This window comes from Dreissena polymorpha, chromosome 4 (genome assembly GCF_020536995.1).
Source record: "Dreissena polymorpha isolate Duluth1 chromosome 4, UMN_Dpol_1.0, whole genome shotgun sequence".
Lineage (NCBI taxonomy): Eukaryota > Metazoa > Mollusca > Bivalvia > Myida > Dreissenidae > Dreissena > Dreissena polymorpha.
The window spans coordinates 25,435,729-25,455,186 of NC_068358.1; the positions used below are offsets into that span (position 1 = coordinate 25,435,729).

Sequence of the window (19,458 nt, forward strand, 5' to 3'; positions counted from 1 at the left end):
GTCTATAATAAATTGCCTTATCTTCTTTGTGATACTACTAAGACTATGTATATTGCACAACAAACAAACTATAACTAGTTAAAACAACATAACATAACATTTATGACTGGATTAAGGTCATAAAACCTGGCAAATGATTGCCTTAGGGCCCTACCAATTGCGTAATTGGGTAAATAACCATGTATAGGGGTAATAAAAAATGGATTCACCCCTGAGAGATAACTATGACAAATAATAAACGCTTCAAAACAAAAAGCACCCCTATTACTATACAAATAATTTAAGGTGTTAGACTACGGCTGATGAACAAACAAAGAATTAATAGTTTGCAGATTTATATTTAAGTGCCCTAATTTCAGGTTCATACTAGAGTATAGGTACTCATCTTTGAACCCGTTGGTCAAAAAAGTTTTACTTATTGCAAACCCACATCTGAATGTCAATGCAATAGTTTTAATTTGTCCATAAATTTTCGGACACATATTTTTTATATATTTTATTTTATCTTCAGTTTGGGACTGAAGTTATTTTTAAGTGTACGAAATCTTAGAGTAATAACAATAGCTTTTGTTGGCATGAGTTCCAGTCCAACTACAACCAGGTAGCAAAAAAAGTTAATTTGGCATATATGTTGCTGCTATGTAAATATATGTTTGTAACAGTGGAAACATGTAAGATTTTCATTTTCCTGTTTTACTTTATGGAAATACTGCAGATATTAAAAGTTAATGTAACATTTCGCTTAGTTTACATTATTTTTCAAATGAAAAATAGACCATTTGGTTTAAAATATATATATATTAAGTCAACATATACATGCGGTAATCAAACAATAAAAATTACTAATTTGGCTTCCCTAGCAACTTATGATTGAAAATTGATTGACCAGGTGCTTTTGAAGATGGAAATGTAAGCATAAACAATAGACATAAATCTTACTCAGACAGAACAAATGTTCCTTTTCTGTTTACAGCGGCTGTCATATTTGCTTATTGTTTGTTATCACGCCTCTTTGTAAAACAAACAATAACCTAACACAAAATAATCATCAAAACGTCGCTAGACAGCCATTTTTCGTCATTCGGATACCTTTGGAAGTTATGAAGATAGATTTCAACTGTCAACATTGTAAACACGAATACAATGCTTTCAAAAACTATTAAATCTCTAATTAAGGTTTGTGAAATATAAATAAATTATTAAATTTCTATAAAAAATGAGATTGATCAAATAAATGAAATGAACACTCACGGTAATATGAACGAACGTACTGACATTGAAACTGTCATATATTTTCGCGATGTGAAATGGTTACACAATTCATTGCTGATGTGCCAAAATAGTTCGCTACTTAACATTGTAATGAATGTTTGGGCATCAATGACATTTACAACATCCCTGTTATTGGTTGATCGATTTTACAAGCAGTTACAAATTATCCCCCCCAAGATGAGGAATATGGTACAAAATCTTATATTAATTAAGTCTAGAAGGAGTGCTGTATTTAAAGAAGAATCGGTTTCCATTCTGAGTCATGGAACTATGCAACATATTCAATGATCATGATATTTCGAATATAATCTTTAACGTTCCTCCTTGAATTTGTAATCCAAGATGATTTTAGTTTCATGAAACAAAGTAGCAATTGGCTTCAAGACTGTTTACAACAGCTGAACTATAGCAATGAAAAGTACTTAATTACAAGGTACTACACTTTAAAGTCAGTTTACAATATTGGTTAATCATGATGTTTAGGGCTATATCATTTCTCTGCTATTGTACTATTTCTCTGCCATTGTAGGTAACAGCATGCCAAAACCTGGCATTACGAAGCTGTATCCACACGACCCAAAGCAGACACTTGTGGCATGTTCCAATAGTAGTGGAGAACACAGGGTCTGGGGAGCGTGCGTATGACATCTACTCCAGGCTGCTTAATGAACGCATTGTACTTCTAATGGGTGAGGTAGGTCAGGGTGGATAAAGACAGTTTAACAATAATATGCAGCCATTGAAGATGGCACTTTATACTTGTTTTCAAATGTAAGCCAGTAGCAAGTAAGTAGACCACAGCTTGTTATCTTATTTCTCTTCATGAAATAAGCTTATGTTTACCTGTTTTAGTGTTGATGAACAATTAATATCTTGTGATGTACATAAGCAACCGCAATATAGGCATGTTCCAAATGTTAACGAAGGCTCAGCTGTAGTAATGCAATATTTAGTCAGAAAGTTGTTAGTTCACACAAACGATGCAAATGATCTATGTGAGAGGTTAGCTAATTTTATATCTTATACAAACCTTTCACTCCTAAGACTTTAAACATATTTAAGTCTGAAGTGTATATTCATACTATCAAACATTTGCAGTATGATGCTTTATTTGTGTTATGTGCTATGTTCTGGGAAAACTGGACTTAATACATGTGCATAAAGGGTCTTCCCAGATTTGTCTGTACAGGCTCATCAGGGACACTGCTGAAACAAGAATTTTACGAAGAAGAGTCTTCCTTTGTTTAAAAGAATGCAATTAAAGCGTACATGCATTAAGCCCTGTTTTCCCAGACTGCTGCTCATATGTATTTAGATTCATGATTAGGCAGCCAGCACGGTAGTTGCCCAGCTGTTGTTATTTATCTTTTAGATTCATGACCAGGCAGCCAGCACGGTAGTTGCCCAGCTGTTGTTCTTGCAGTCAGAAAATGCCAAGAAACCAATCAATATGTATATTAATTCACCTGGTAAGTCCCTACACCAGATGCTGAAAATATCTGACATCAAGGGTTAGAGGTAACATGTTGTGGTTGTGAATAAGATTTTTGTAACGTCTTTATCAGGTCCCGTATTCACACAACTTTTTATTAACATTGAAATTTAATATATCTTGACAATGAAAAATTGATTTCAAGAACATTGATGTTTAATTTGGTGGTGCTGAAAAAAGATTAAATTACGTTGATTTAATTTGGCTTTTAATAAGATGTCCAATTCGTTTTCACTTTGTTGACATTTATTTTAATTTTTAACATTTATATTCATTTTATGTTTGTTTACACCAAATTACAAAAAGCCATGGAAGAATAAAGAAAATCAATTTCAAATGCAATTGAGAATCCAAGTCAGATTGCTTCAAGAAAATGTGGCTTAGACTTGATAAATGTGAATGTTAACTAGATGGTATATTCTAGAATTATGTACAGATTATATAAGCTGTAAATATTGTGCAGTTCATACCATTCAATTATAATAATAATTTATCAAAGACAGCATAACCCATGTGTACATTCTTTTATTTGACAGATTCCTGTTTTAAATGATCAGACGTTTTTTAAGCCCTAAACTATGGAACCTTCTCTCTGAATGTAAGCATATCAAAAGCAAAGCCCACATATAATTGCCTCTTTAATAAAAAAAATAAATATTTTTGTATCTTTCTGTCTGACCTCATGACTATTGAATGAAAGTTCCTGTCTCAAAATAAGTATCTTATGGTAACTTGAAATATTTACCATGAGAATGCTTGCAACGTATGAATGTAAATATTGAAAGGCTGAGCATAACAGTGATGATAGTAATGTGGTCTAATATTTCCTACATTTGCTGTAGAATAAAGCCCCACGCCTCTCTAAGTCTCTAAAATGTTCCTGGTTTTCTTAGGTTGTCAATTAAAAATGTTGTGCATATTCTGAATATTGCACTCAACTAAATGGAGTTGCACATCTGTCAAGTCTGAAAATATCCCATCACAAGTGACTGACATTTGACATAATCTGATACAGATGATGCCATTAAAAACATTTCTTAACACTGAATTAATGTCTTTCCTCATTGTTACATGTAGCAACGAAATACTGGTACAGAGTTTGTAATTACTATATTAATATTTTCAATAACCTAATTGTTTAACAATTGGTCAGCCAAAGTATGGGACATTCTTAATCAAACCGGTTTTACTATGTATGGCTTTTCCCCAAATCTGTGAACTCTAATATATTAATCCTGTTACTTAAAAACAGATTACAAGACCAGTATATCACTAACTGGAATATAAATGTCACACAATCGAGTTCACTGATATTATATAAGGAATTCAAAACCACTTATCGAAAGATCGGCATATCTTGATTTTGTTGAAAATAAAAAAGATAGGTAGGAACATTATTGCTAAATTACGTTTGTTGTCTCACAAATTATTTTATTGAAACTGGTAGACACCAGAACATCATCAGAGATCAACACGAATTTGTTTAATGCAACCAAAATGATATTGGGGGTGAATATTACTTTGTTCTTAAATGTCCTTACAATTCCGATGTTGGAAATACATTCATTCCAAAGTATAATAGATCCCGCCCAAACTACTAAATAGTTGAAACAAAATAGTGATAAGAAAATTAGCCATGTTAGTTGAAATTGCTTTAAAATGCAAGATGTCTTATATATGTATTATAAACTATATATGTTTTACAAAGACAATAAGCTTAGAATAATGTAATACTTGTTGCAATTATTAAACTAAGCTTCTACATCATGTGGTCAATATAGTAATTTAATCAACTTTAAAAACTGTCATAAATGTTACTTAAAAATAAATCTGCACATGACTCCTTTGAGAGTGCTAAAGCATTTGTTTCTGCAAAATTTGATAAAAAGAGAACAAACTCCAAGCCCTGTGACTTCAAACATACTTAATTTGTATTATAGGCTATATTGATCAATTAAATTAATATGTTATTATCTGTTGTCGAGTTGAGAAATTGTAATTAGTCTACGTCTGGAGTGGTGTGGTGTGCATCCTGCCTTATCAACTTTTAACTATTACCACTATTATCAGCCACATTTTTATGCCCCTCTTCGAAGAAGAGGGGGTATATTGCTTTGCACATGTCGGTCGGTCTGTCGGTTCGTCCACCAGGTGGTTTCAGGATGATAACTCAAGAACGCTTAGGCCTAGGATCATGAAACTTAATAGGTAGAATGATCATGACTTGCAGATGACCCCTATTGATTTTCAGGTCACTAGGTCAAAGGTCAAGGTCACGGTGACCCGAAATAGTAAAATAGTTTTTGGATGATAACTCAAGAACGCTTATGCCTAGGATCATGAAACTTCATAGGTAGATTGATAATAACTGGCAGATGACCCCTATTGATTTTCAGGTCACTAGGTCAAAGGTCAAGGTCACGGTGACCCGAAATAGTAAAATGGTTTCCGGATGATAACTCAAGAACGCTTATGCCTAGGATCATTAAACTTCATAGGTATATTGATCATGACTCGCAGATGACCTCTATTGATTTTCAGGTCACTAGGTGAAAGGTCAAGGTCACGGTGACCCGAAAAAGTAAAATGATTTCCGAATGATAACTCAAGAACGCTTATTCCTAGGATCATGAAACTTGATAGGTAGATTGATCATGACTCGCAGATGACCCCTATTGATTTTGAGGTCACTAGGTCAAAGGTCAAGGTCACGGTGACCCGAAATAGTAAAATGGTTTCCGGATGATAACTCAAGAACACTTATGGCAAGGATCATGAAACTTAATAGGTACATTGATCATGACTCGCAGATGACCCCTTTTGATTTTGAGGTCACTAGGTCAAAGGTCAAGGTCATGGTGACCCGAAATAGTAAAATGGTTTCCGGATGATAACTCAAGAACGCTTATGCCTAGGATCATGAAACTTCATAGGTACATTGATCATGACTTGCAGATGACCCCTATTGATTTTCAGGTCACTAGGTCAAGGTCACGGTGACCCGAAATAGTTAAATGGTTTCTAGATGATAACTGAAGAAAGCTTATGCCTAGGATCATGAAACTTGATAGGTAGATTGATCATGACTCGCAGATGACCCCTATTGATTTTCAGGTCAAAGGTCAAGGTCACTGTGACCCGAAATAGTAAAATGGTTATCTGTATGATAACTCAAGAACACTTATGGCTAGGATCATGAAACTTCATAAGTACATTTATCATGACTCGCAGATGACCCCTATTGATTATCAGGTCACTTGGTCAAAGGTCAAGGTCACAGTGACAAAAAACATATTCACACAATGGCTGTCACTACAACGAAGAGCCCATATGGGGGGCATGCATGTTTTACAAACAGCCCTTGTTTTTGCTCAAACTTGATGATAAAAGGTCAGAGTTTTAACCTCCACAAATATTGGCCAAGTTTGTTTCTGGGTCAATTTGTTAGCAGGTCAATCAAAGCAAAATCTTGTTACAACTTTTTTAGAAGGTTCATTAATCACTTAATTTTGATGAAACTTGGTCAGAATGTTTATCTTCATTTCTTGATATCTATATCTTGATATCGATATCTTGATATCTATGACAAGTTTGCGTCTGGGTCAAGTGTGGTCAAAAACTAGGTCATCAGGTTTAAACCTGTAAAAAAAACACACTTATTAATATTGTTATTGTAAGTGTGGAATTTGAGACACAATTTCAATTAGACAAAGAATGAATGTTAGTATTGAAATAACAAGACATGGGAAATAAAATACAAGTTCACAAACTCAAATCTTGCACAATTATTGTAAAACTTGAACTTTAGTGAGCATGTTAAAGCCATCATTGCCTGCTTGTATTTTATTAGTTCATCAGAGCTCAGCACATAGTGCTAACGGGGAGTTTTTAGGATACTGTTTGTTCAGAATTTGGCTGTCAGTGAATTTTTTCTTCCATCAACTTCTCCTCACGAACCGTTTGGTATATTTTATAAAACCTTTACAGGAATGAACTTTGGATGACCTTCTTTCAACTCACTTTGGTCTGAGGCAAAGTAAAAATGACTATGTGCAAACAGCATAAAACCAGAACAGCCTGCGAGTAACTCGCAGTATGTTCAGGTTTTATGCTAGCTGTTTGCTGCTCAGCAGTATCTAAGGGTTGGAACTGAAACCTTTCAAACTGGAATCTAGTAAGTAAGACCTTTAATAAAATTGAACTTTCTGAGAGACTACGAATGCCTAAAAATACGTATCTAAGTGGTAAAGGGTTAAATCACCAGAGCTAAACATGGATTAAAAAATCTATTCAACTAGGTAACATCATTTATATAGTCTTGTTATTTCAAACAATTTTTAAAAAATTCTTTAAAATAACAAGGAACATATGCAGTTAATAACAACATGGAGAAATAATTATGATGTTGATATGAAAGTTAGTAAATACTATTTAAGAGATTGTAAATATAAAGAAACTCTACAATAATTGTGTTTTTATGCACATACTAAAAATATACTAGTATTCAAAGATTCAAAGAAAATAGTTTTAATAGTTCTTAAAACATTTGGTACAATCATTTTGAAGCACATACAATTGTATATATAATTGATGCTGATTAATTAACATATGTGTCAATCAGCAGTGACTTGGTAAGTTAGAAAGCATGAATGGAAGGCGCAAACAAATAACTGGGCAATTAATTACTTCCAAGTTACCACAATTTGTAAAAAAGACAGCTTTGCAAAGTTCTTAGAAATAAACATTGCTTAAAACATGGAATAAAGGAAATTAAAAACAAACTTTAAGTTTGATACAAAAACAAAATCAAATTAGGACATTTAAATTAATAATGTACATTTTACATAGGACCGTCAAAGAAGTTTTCCAAAAGTGATTAATTTCACTTACTTTTGTATTATTTATACGTTTCATACGTTTTGTTTATTTTTACAGAATTATTATATAAAAAATAGAGTTGCATAGGCACCATTTTAGGTATCTGAATTTCAATGCTATGTTAGTAATATGTGTATTTCTAAAACATTTTATGAACACTTTACAATTAATTTTTAATTTGATTGATGATTCTCTATTTTAAACTTTTCTTTTTGAAACTGTTTACGTTCCCAACTACTTCAAAGTAGTCATGTTCATTCTAAATTCCTCTTTTCATTCCCTCCCACTGTACATTCTGCTTTTGATTCCCTTCCAATAGGCGGCAGTGTGACAGCAGGGATGGCGATCTATGACACAATGCAGCTAATCAACTGCCCAGTGGCCACATGGTGTGTGGGTCAGGCAGCAAGCATGGGGTCCCTCCTACTGGCCGCAGGCACACATGGGCGCCGTCACGCCCTCCCCAACTCACAGATCATGCTGCACCAACCACTGGGTGGCGCTTCAGTATGGCAGAACTTATTATTTTTATTTTTATATAACCATTAAAAATCAAATTATCTCCCAGTTCAAAATATTGTGTGTGTTTTTATATTGAAAAAGTCCTCTCTGCAAACATCTATACAAGAAAATTACTCCAATAATAACTTATTACCCTACTCTGTAAAGTTGTGCAGGGAGTGTACTGGTTTTAGATTGTCAGTCTGTCCTTTTTATCTCTTGTCTGGAAAATATCTAAATAATATTAAAGTTTTCAGCTTGAAAATGTAGATACATGTAGATCTCATTGAGACGCTTTGCAGGGCACAAGAATCATAACTCTTACTCCCTTATTCTTAGCTCACCTGAGCACAATGTGCTCATGGTGAGCTTTTGTGATCACCTTTTGTCAGTTGTCCTTCGTGCGTTGTGCGTCGTGCGGCTTCAACATTTGCCTTGTTAACATTCTAGAGGCCACATTTATTGTCCAATCTTCTTGAAATTTGGTCAGAAGATTGGTCTCAATGATATCTTGGATGAGTTCGAAAATGGTTATGTTCGCTTGAAAAACATGGCTGCCAAGGGGCGGGGCATTTTTCCTTATAAGGCTATATATGGTTATAGTAAAAACTTGTTAACATATTAGAGGCCACATTTATTGTTCGATCTTGATGAAACTTGGTCAGGAGATTCATCCTAATAATATCTTAGAAGAGTTCAAAAGTGATGCCAGTTGGTTGAAAAACATGGCAGCCAGGGGGCGGGGCATTTTTCCTTATATGGCTATAGTAAATCCTTGTTAATACTCTAGAGGCCACATTTATTTTCCGATCATCATGAAATTAGGTCAGAAGATTTGTCCCAATTATATCTTGGATAAGTCCGAAAATGGTTTTGGTTGCTTTAAAAACATGGCCACCAGGGGGCGGAGCATTTTTCCTAATATGGCCTTACTATAACCTTGTTAACACTCTAGAGGCCACATTTATTGTCCTATCTTCATGAAATTTGGTCAGAAGATTAGTCTCAATGATATCTTGGATTAGTTCGAAAATGGTTACGTTTGCTTGAAAAACATGGCCGCTAAGAGGCGGGGCATTTTTCCTTAAATGGCTATAGTAAAATCTTGTTAACACTCTAATGGCCATATTTATTGTTGGCTGTTCACGAAACTTGGTCAGGAGATTCATTTTAATAATATCTTGGATGAGTTCAAAAATGATGCCAGTTGGTTGAAAAACATGGCCGCCAGGGGGCGGGGCATTTTTCCTTATATGGCTATAATAGTAAAAACTTGTTAACACTCTAGAGGCCACATTTATTTTCCGATCCTCATGAAACTGGGTCAGAAGATTTGTCCCAATGATATCTTGGATGAGTTCGAAAATGATTTTGGTTGCTTTCAAAACATGGCCACCAGGGGGCGGGGCATTTTTCCTAATATGGCTATATATTGCTTTAGTAAAACCTTATTAACACTCTAGAGGCCACATTTATTGTCCGATCTTCATGAAACTTGGTCAGGAGATTCATCCCAATAATATCTCGAATGAGTTGAAAAATGATGCCGGTTGGCTGAAAAACATGGCCACCAGGGGTCTGGGCATTTTTCCTTATATGGCTATAGTAAAACCTTGTTAACACTCTTGAGGCCACATTTATTTTCCGATCTTCATGAAACTTGGTCAGAAGATTTGTCCCAATAATGTCTTAGATGAGTTCGAAAATGGTTTTGGTTGCTTAAAAATTATGGCCACCAGGGGGCGGGGCATTTTTCCTAAAATGGCGATATATGACTTTAGTTTAATCTTATTAACACTCTAGAGGCCACATTAATTGTCAAATCTTCATGAAAGTTGGTCAGGAGATTCATCCCAATAATATCTTGGATGAGTTCTAAAATGGTTCCGGTTGGTGGAAAAACATGACCGCCAAGGGGGCGTGGCATTTTTCCTTATATAGCTATTGTAAAACCTTATTAACACTCTAGAAGCCACATTTTTTATCCGATTATCATGAAACTTGGTCAGAAGATTTGTCCCAATGATATCTTGGACAAGTTGAAAAATGGTCCCAGTTGCTTGAAAAACATGGCCACCACGGGGCGGGGCATTTTTCCTTATATGGCTTCATGAATCTTCATAAAACTTTGTCAGAATATATGTTTAAATGATATCTTGGATGTGTATGCAAATGGTTTTGATCTGTTGAAAAACGTGGCTGCCAGGGTGTTTACTAGTCATGAAAGTTGGTAAGAACATTTGTTCTAAAGACATCTTGGGCTGCACAGAACAGGTCATTTCCTTTGATTCTCAGGTGAGCGACTTTGGGCCTTTCAGGCCATCTTGTTAGTTTTTTCCCTTTGTTTATAAGCTCACCTCAGCTTTAGTGATTTCCTTATTTTCTTTCATCAATCAGGCATACTCCATTGTCAACATTTACCTTGTGAGCACTCTACAAAACAAAGCTCTTTTTATGCCCCCCTTCGAAGAAGAGGGGGTATATTGTTTTGCACATGTTGGTCGGTCGGTCGGTCCGTCAGTCGGTCGGTCCGTCCACCAGATGGTTTCCGGATCATAACTCAAGAACACTTCGGCCTAGGATCATGAAACTTCATAGGTACATTGATCATGACTGTCGGATGACCCCTATTGTTTTTCAGGTCACTAGGTCAAAGGTCAAGGTCACAGTGACTCGAAATAGTAAAATGGTTTCCGGATGATAACTCAAGAATGCTTAGGCCTAGGATCATGAAACTTCATAGGTACATTGATCATGACTGGCAGATGACCCCTATTGATTTTCAGGTCACTTGATCAAAGGTCAAGGTCACAGTGACTCGAAATAGTAAAATGGTTTTCGGATGATAACTTAAGAATGCTTAGGCCTAGGATCATGAAACTTCATAGGTACATTGATCATGACTGGCAGATGACCCCTATTGATTTTCAGGTCACTAGGTCAAAGGTCTAGGTAACTGACTCGAAACAGTAAAATAGTTTCTGGATGATAACTCAAGACTGCTTACGCCTAAGATGATGAAACTTCATAGGAATATTGATCATGACTGGCAGATGACCCCTATTGATTTTCAGGTCACTAGGTCAAAGGTCAAGGTCACAGTGACTCAAAAAAGTAAAATGGTTTCCGGATGATAACTCAAGAATGCTTACACAAAGGATCATGAAACTTCATAGGTACATTGATCATGAATGGCAGATGACCCCTATTAATTTTCAGGTCACTAGGTCAAAGGTCAAGGTCACAGTGACTCGAAACAGTAAAATGGTTACCTGATGATAATTCAAGAATAATGAGGCCTAGGATCATGAAACTTCATTGGTACATTGATCATGACTGGCAGATGACCCCTATTGATTTTCAGGTCACTAGGTCAATGGTCAAGGTCACAGTGACAAAAAACATATTCACACATTGGCTGCCACTACAACTGACAGCCCATATAGGGGGCATGCATGTTTTACAAACAGCCATTGTTTTAGTATGTGTCTACCTCATAATGGAATTATTTTCCCTGATAATTATTGTTGTTTTTTTTAATCTGTTAAAAAAAGTTAAACAATTGTCATCTTGACAATCTGTCGACAAGTCTCTTTAATATTAAATTTACATACTTAGTAAATATCTTAAAGTTAACAGCTGTTGAGCAAAATTTACTCTTTAAGCTGTGTGCTATTGGCACAGATGTTATTCATGACCCTATCCATGTGATTCAACTGCTGACTTTATTATCAGGGTCAAGCAACAGATGTTAAAATACGAGTAGACAATTTGCTGAGAATCAAAGAACAGTTGAACAACATCTATGTAAAGCACACTAAACAGCCATACGATGTGATAGGTAAGTGTCAGCCAAACAGTCATTTAATGTCATAGGTAAGTCTCAGACAACTAAACAGCCATATGGTTTGATAGGTAAGTGTCAGACAAGCAAACAGCCATATAGTTTGATAGTTAAGTCAGAAAAGGAAACATTTATATAGTGTAATAGGTATGTCTCAAACAAGCAAATAGCCATATGATGTGATAGTTAAGTCTCAGACAACCAAAACAGCCATAGGTTGTGATAGGTACATGTAAGTCTCAGTCAAACAAATACCGGTAGCCATATAATTTGATAAGCAAGTCTCAGACAAAGAAACAGTTTGTTTAATGTGGAAGGTAAGTCTTAGACAACCAAACGGCTGTACAGTGTAATAGGTACGTCTCTGAACCAAAATGACATACATGTATAATATGGTTGTTAAATTTTAGACAACTGAACAGTGATATAATTTGATCGGTAATTCTCATATAATTTGAAACAAAAGAGAGCTGAAAGCGGCAGTTGGAAAGCATTTAGCATCTAGTTGTTTTTCATTGAAACTGCTATCACGTAATGAAAAGTTCAATGCCATTTCAAGCAGTGCTATAATTTGTTTGCCTAAAATAGTTCCTTTAGGTACTCATTTTCCACTAAACAAAATTGATGCAGGACGTTTGTTTTGGTTAAGCTCAAAATATATTTTGCATTTAGTTGATGCTTTATATACTGTATGACAGATAACCCACAATTGCTATCCCCAACTGTATGAAAAAAATAATCTCCCATAGAAGCGGGGTGTATTAGGTTTATATGTTACTGGATGTTATTTTATTATGCCCTCAGAACATAGGTTCTGGGGGCATATTAAAATCGCCCCGTCCGTCAGTCAGTCAGTCAGTCCGTCCGTCCTGATTAGTTTCCGCTCAATAAGTCAAGCAATTGTCATCAGATCTTCACCAAACTTCATGACAATGTGTAAGGCATTAACATCTAGGTCAAGTTCGATAATCGGCCAAATTGACCCAGACACTCTTGAGTTACGGCCCTTGAATTATTGTAAAATTGTTTTTTCTTGTTTCCGCTCAATAACTCAAACAATTGTCATCAGATCTTCACCAAACTTCATGAAAATGTGTAAGGCAATAATATCTAGGTCAACTTAGATAATCGGCCGAATTGGCCTAGACATTCTTTGAGTTACGGCCCTTGAATAATCGTAAAATTGTTTTTTTTCTCGTTTCCGCTCAATAACTCTAGCAAATGTCAGAGGATTTCTGCCACACTTTTTGAAAATGTGTATGGCACTAACATCTAGGCCAAGTTCGATAATCAGCCAGATTGACCTAGACACTCCTGAGTTACGGCCCTTGAATCATTGTAAAATTGTGTTTTTTCTCGTTTCCGCTCAATAACTCGAGCTATTGTCATCAAATCTTCACAAAACTTCAAGAAAATGTGTAAGGCAATAACATCTAAGTCAAGTGTGATAATCGGCCAAATTGACTTAGACACTCCTGAGTTACTGCCCTTGAATCATCGTAAAATTTTTTTTTTTCTCGTTTCTGCTCAATAACTCGAGCAAATGTCATAGGATCTTTGCCACACTTCATAAAAATGTGTAGGGCAATAACACCTAGGTCAAGTTTGATAATCGGCCAAATTGACTCAGACGCTCCTGAGTAACGGCCCTTGAATCATTGAAAAATTGTGTTTTTTCTCGTTTCCGCTCAATAACACGAGCCAATGTCATAGGATCTCTGCCACACTTCATGAAAATGTGTAAGGTCATAAGATCTAGGTCAAGTTTGATAATCAGCCAAATTGACTAAGACACTCCTGAGTTATGGCCCTTGAACCATCGAAAAATTTAGTTTTTTTCCTTATGTTATGAAGTTGTGCATGTTGAATTGTTATTGTCCTATATCAAAACTTTACTTTTTTTATGCCCCCCCTGTAGGATGGCATAAAGCAGTCACACTGTCCGTCCGTCTTTCTGGCCGTCTGTCGCACTTTTGCGTTTCCGTTTTGAAAAATGCTTGTAACTTCTATGTTGATTCAGACCTTCATATTTGGTATGCATGTGTATATGGACAAGGCCTTTTCATACGCACACAAATTTTGACCCCTTTGACTTGAACTTGAACTTAGGGTCAGCGTTTAGGTTTCGAAATCTGCGTTTAGTTTTCGAAAAAGCGTTTTTTGGGGGCATATGTATTCCGTTGGAGACAGCTCTTGTTAACTTTTCATTTTTGGACATTCTTAATTACTTAAACTGCAAGTTGTTAAAATTGTGTTAGTACATTTTAATTTGATTATATCCCTGAAAACAAAGTTTTACCATGCATATTTTGTAGTAAATATGCTGGTCGGTCAGTTTGTTTTTCGGACTGTCTGCATTAATTGTTGTCAGTTTGTTAAGTAGATGCAATTGAATTTAAACTTAAATTAATAATTACCATGACATTTATATGGGCCAGACATTTTTGTTCATTCCAAGTTATCGACATGCTCCATGGTACTGTGCCACTGAGCAAACTTTTTACTCATCCGCATTTCTCAAGCGAAATTATTGAAACTTGACATGTATCATCAACACACTATTTTCATGCTCAGTGATACATCTATTTCTGAGTTATGTGCCCTTGAACCTAGCCATAGGCATGGATGCTACTCATGTGCCCTTGAACCTAGCCATAGGCATGGATGCTACTCCTGTGACAAAGTGGTATGGGGGTATTTTTAGTCGCATTAGTAACACAAATCTAGTTTTGTAATGCTAAGGAAGGGCAGTTTTAACACTCACTAGAATATAATTCCATTAATATTTGAACGAAATCTTACACATTATTTCTCTAAAGAGATCTTGCAGCTTTTTTTATATTTGCAATACCATGGTCTCCTGCAGTCTGAAGTGAGATTAGAACCTAAGTTAAGTATTGTATAGACCTAGGCATGTCATTGAAATTATTGATCATACACCCTAGACTATCAGCGTGATTAATAAAGGTTATATTGCTGTGTGCTTGAAGAGGGATAATGCCTTATCATAGCAATGTTCATCTTCTATGGGAAGAAGCAACTGTTTCAGATACAGTTATCACTGAGACCAAAGTGTCAGATATGTACAGTAACAGTACAGGATCTTGTATTATGACTATTATACTGGTTTTATCAGATGGCAAATCCTCTTAGTAGATAGCACACAGATATCAAAATGCAGGCTTCACCTGGCCATTGGTTACTTGTGTGACGTCTCTCTTCAGCTAATGGAAACACATTTTTATTGTGCACTGTGCAAATAACAATAGTGAAATATTTTTTGAAAGTTGTATTAAAAAAATATTTAATATTAAAAAAGCGGCTGCAAATGACTGTCATAAGCATCGGAAATCTTAACAGATACAATAGTGGATTTTTAAGCTAATAAAATTGAGTTTAAAAAAATACATAGAAATAAATTTACATACCAATTTTACTGTTGTGGAATTTCAAATATTTTTTTCCTAAAATCTTTGAACATTTTTAAGCCTTTATAATAGACAATTCATTACTTTTTTTACTTTGGCTGTGATGCAAAAATACCCTTGTGTTTGAAATAAAAGTATCTGGTTATTAGAACATTTGTTGGAACATGGTACTAGTTTTTATAAATGACATGTATTTAACTCTTTCCTTGCTGGAACCGAATTATGAAGGCCTTTGCAAACAGTTTGGATCCAGATGAGACGCCACAGAACATGGCGTCTCATCAGGATCCAAACTGTTTGCTATTCTTATAGTATTCTTTGAAAAAAATCGAAGAAAATTTTAATTTTACAAATTCAGTAGACAACATTTTAGCAGACAACAAATTTTCCAGCATGCAAAGGGTTAACTAGATTCTCTGTACCTTGTAGAGGCAGCATTGGATCGTGACAACTACATGTCACCGGAGAAGGCGAAGGAATTCGGACTGATAGATCATGTAGTGGGCACGGCACCCCCACCCCAGAGCAGCCCTAACTGACCACGAGGAAATGTGCCATCATGTGTCCTTCATTGTTCTGTTGTTGCAGTATACATTGTATTAAACTCTTGTTTTACAGAGCATTGTGTATTCTTGTTAAGGATTGCTAGTATTTGGCAAGTTCAGTATGCTGCCTGCATCTGTGCCTCTCAGAATAAAAACATGATAATAGATGTTAAGAGTCAGAAGGTCAAAAGCAAAAACGGAAATATTTTAATCACACTATTTTAACTTGTAAATTAACATTGAAATATGCTTTCATACAAGTGTGAATGACCTGTTTTGTACACAATTGTAAATCTCCGGCCAAGAGTGTGAAGGTGCAAAGCCTGTAGGGGCGCAAAGTGGGTGGAGTATTAAAGGAATGCCTTTGGTCCATCTGTCAGTTTATCCGTCTGTCTTTCTGTAATACTATCATTTATGCTCCATATCTGCTATACCCTATACATTTTAATGCCCCCGGATCGAATGATCGGGGGTATATTGTTTTTGGCCTGTCTGTCTGTCAGTCCGTTAGTCAATCATTCATTCATTGTGTGTGTCCCAAAACTTTAACCTTGGTCATAACTTTTGCATATTGAAGATAGAAACTTGATATTTGGCATGCATGTGTATCTCATGGAGCTGCACATTTTGAGTGGTGAAAGGTCAAATATATGGCTTCAAAGCGGCACAATAGGAGGCATTGTGTTTCTGACAAACACATCTCTTGTTTTTACATGAAACTTGCCTCAAATGAAACAGGCATTGAGACGCTTTGCAGACGACATTATTCAGTCATGCTGGCTCAAGGTCTTCCTTCAAGGCCAAAGGTTTTAGCCTCATTCTGAAACATGCCTCACATGTTAAGGTCATTTCGATGATTTGGGAATGCATGAATCATACATGCAGGGTCAAGGTCACACTTCAATGTCAAAAGTTAGTGCCTTTATATTTGTTTCCCATTTTGATCTTCTGTACCTATTCAAAGATATACATGAAACTTGGCAACACTGTTCAGGTCATTGAGACAATGTACTGAAGGCACAAGTCTTTAATGCCAGATCAATGTCTAGGTTGCTGCAGAATGTCGAATGTAATCGCCTCAATTCCGGGGTGCACTTCTTAGCTGCCATACCCTTTGAAGGATTTTCAACTTGGGCACAATGATAAAGTCATTGGGACTGTGTGCAAAAGTTATGTTAGTCATGCTGATTCAAGGTTAAGGTCATACTATTATGTTGAATGTTTGAGCTTCAAATTGTATGCAAGTTTTAATCTTCTACTCCCCTTGAAGGATTTTCATGAAACTTGGCTGCAGTGTTACCCTCAATATGACAATGTAAATTGTTTTTAGATATGCCTCATATCCCTAATACCAATTATAAGATTGTCATGGAAAATTTGTGTCTTTAAAAGGTGTCCAGAAGTCATGAGTCGATCACGCTGGCTCAAAATTTAGGTCAAAACTTCAAGGTTAAAAAAATCTCCACAGGGCATATAGCTTTTTGAGACTACATTGTACTGTTTTTGTCTTACCGTCATCCTTATAATACCACTTCAGAATGAAATTGAAATATGAAAGACATTAATCTTTTAAATACATCCGTATTTTACATCAATTTTAAAGTGTTTGTTATTTGTTCCCTATTTGGTGATTGCGCATTACTGTACTGCACATTCGCATCATGTAGTTTTTATTAGAGTTTTGTGCACATCAAGTACTCTGCATGGTATTCTTAAAACACATGTATTAGCAGGGACCTATACAAACAAGCTTGTTTGTATTGGTCCCTGGTGTTAGTTAATTCATGGAAACTCCTGTTGACCGTTAATATTTTCCTGCAGAAGTGCAGTCTTTGCTGCAAAGATATTAAAATTTCTTTTGCTCGTCTCTCACTGGACCCATTAACATGTGGCGATTTGTGAGGAGGAACATTATTAGCAGCCCAATCTTAAATCAAACATGAAATAATGCAATTAACCTGCTGTGAATTGTGCACTAGGCATGTGAATACCCAATTCAGGGCAGGGTTTGTTGGAGCAACTCTTGAATGTCATTCAATTAATATACAAACAAGATGTGTTTGTGAAACTCTATGTCACCATATATTTGACATTGAAGGATGACCTTGACCTTTCACCACTCAAAATGTGCAGCTCAATGAGATACACATGCATGCCAAATATGAAGTTGCTATCTTCAATATGGCAAATGTTAAAGTTGGCGCAAACCAACAGACAGGGCAAAAACTACATGTCCTCCACTATAGTAGTGGGGGAAATAAACATGTTAAAATTATCTAGCACTGTTTACTTCAATTTCTCAAGGGATTAAATTACAACCTTCAATGTCATCGACACAAGAGTAGCTGTATGGGAAGTCTAGGTAATTAGTTTAGAAAACCTTAACCAGGTCCCTTGGAGAGCAATTCAACTTTTCTGCCAAGCAAATCACTTTTTGATGGTTGATGGCTTGAAAAGAAAGGAATTTTTGCCTCAACGAATTCAGGAAGGATATTGTACTTTTGTCCATTTTTTCAGTAAAAGAATTTATTCGTATTTTTTTTTGTTTTCATGTCACTTTAGTATTGGCAGAAATATTTCCCTTGCTCTGTTTTTCCACTTGATAATATAGTCCTAAAATGCGGTGTTCAAATTCTTTTTAACTAGTTAACTACGTCATTAATCTATGCATCGATGTCTCCTGCACATTTCTTGGGTCTGTTTTCATTATGAAAGTAAACAAGAGAAAAGGGCTATGAAGACCGCTCAAGCCATTAACCTTTATAATAATAGAGATCATTTAATGACTTCATGAAAATTACCACAATGTAATCAGGATTAATTAAACCAAAATTTTATTGAATGTGTTTAATTTTAAAATTTACTGCTGGTTTGATTAAATGCATCAACTCAGAACTCTGTGAATTAGTGAGTTTCGTGCACAAGCATTTTAATACCAAGACAATATTCCTTGTACCAGGACTAGATACATGTGAATTGAGAATGGCTATCCCCATTTTTGCTTTGGTCTGAAAACTCCTCATATATTGAAAACACACACTGAAAATAGGGGCATTAAGTTGTGGAGTTTCAACAGGTTTTTTTTTTATAAACGTGCAACAAGAGTTAAATAAGATACATGTCCAAAATATGCAAGGGTGCAAATTCACATGCTGGTTCATCGTTTGTTCAGTTTCAGCACGTTAGCAGCAATCCTTTTTTAGTTCATATTTAATGTGATTTTTTAAGGGCTATCAATGGGTCCTACTTGTTTGTACAAGATGATTACCGGTAGTGGGTTTTCCAAATACTAGCTCATTCTGAATACACCAATTCATGTGGAGGTTTCATTTAGACCCAGGAGGCTGGTAAATTAGCTTAGCGGCTTGAACAAAATTAACAAGAGATTGCCAAGTAATATGGTCCCCTACTGTTGAAACTCCACCATTGTCAGTAATTTTTTTTTACTTGTTACCATTGCAACCAGAGTTCTTGACGTGCATAATCTCCATATTGCCA

General features: G+C 35.6%; 3 protein-coding genes across 7 annotated transcripts in view; 2 read left to right on the top strand and 1 right to left on the bottom strand.

Annotated features, from left to right (window-relative positions):
- The window catches only part of LOC127876389 (amyloid protein-binding protein 2-like), a 42,993-nt gene extending 41,909 nt beyond the window's left edge, over positions 1 to 1,084 (bottom strand). For all 4 annotated transcript variants that reach the window (XM_052421580.1, XM_052421579.1, XM_052421578.1 and 1 more), the window contains exon 1: positions 940 to 1,084. In XM_052421580.1, the coding sequence (XP_052277540.1) occupies positions 940 to 983 (44 nt within the window). In that variant the 5' untranslated portion in view covers positions 984 to 1,084. The remainder of the gene's footprint in view (positions 1 to 939) is intronic.
- On the top strand, positions 1,053 to 16,035 carry LOC127876391 (ATP-dependent Clp protease proteolytic subunit-like). The gene is made up of 6 exons (XM_052421582.1): positions 1,053 to 1,176; positions 1,802 to 1,966; positions 2,645 to 2,741; positions 7,962 to 8,149; positions 11,879 to 11,984; positions 15,845 to 16,035. The coding sequence occupies exons 1-6, from the start codon at positions 1,144 to 1,146 to the stop codon at positions 15,952 to 15,954; spliced, it is 699 nt and encodes a 232-aa protein (XP_052277542.1). The 5' UTR covers positions 1,053 to 1,143; the 3' UTR covers positions 15,955 to 16,035.
- Positions 16,036 to 16,179: 144 nt separating this feature from the next.
- Positions 16,180 to 19,458, top strand: part of LOC127876392 (uncharacterized) — a 29,531-nt gene continuing 26,252 nt past the window's right edge. For both annotated transcript variants that reach the window (XM_052421584.1, XM_052421586.1), the window contains exon 1: positions 16,180 to 18,322. The gene's annotated coding sequence lies outside the window, so the exon portion shown is untranslated. The remainder of the gene's footprint in view (positions 18,323 to 19,458) is intronic.

Coding starts and splice junctions, on each gene's coding strand:
- LOC127876391 (XM_052421582.1), top strand. CDS start 1,144: ATGCTTTCAAAAACTATTAAATCTCTAATTAAG. Junction 1,177..1,801: donor CTATTAAATCTCTAATTAAG/GTTTGTGAAATA, acceptor CTGCCATTGTAG/GTAACAGCATGCCAAAACCT. Junction 8,150..11,878: donor AACCACTGGGTGGCGCTTCA/GTATGGCAGAAC, acceptor CTTTATTATCAG/GGTCAAGCAACAGATGTTAA.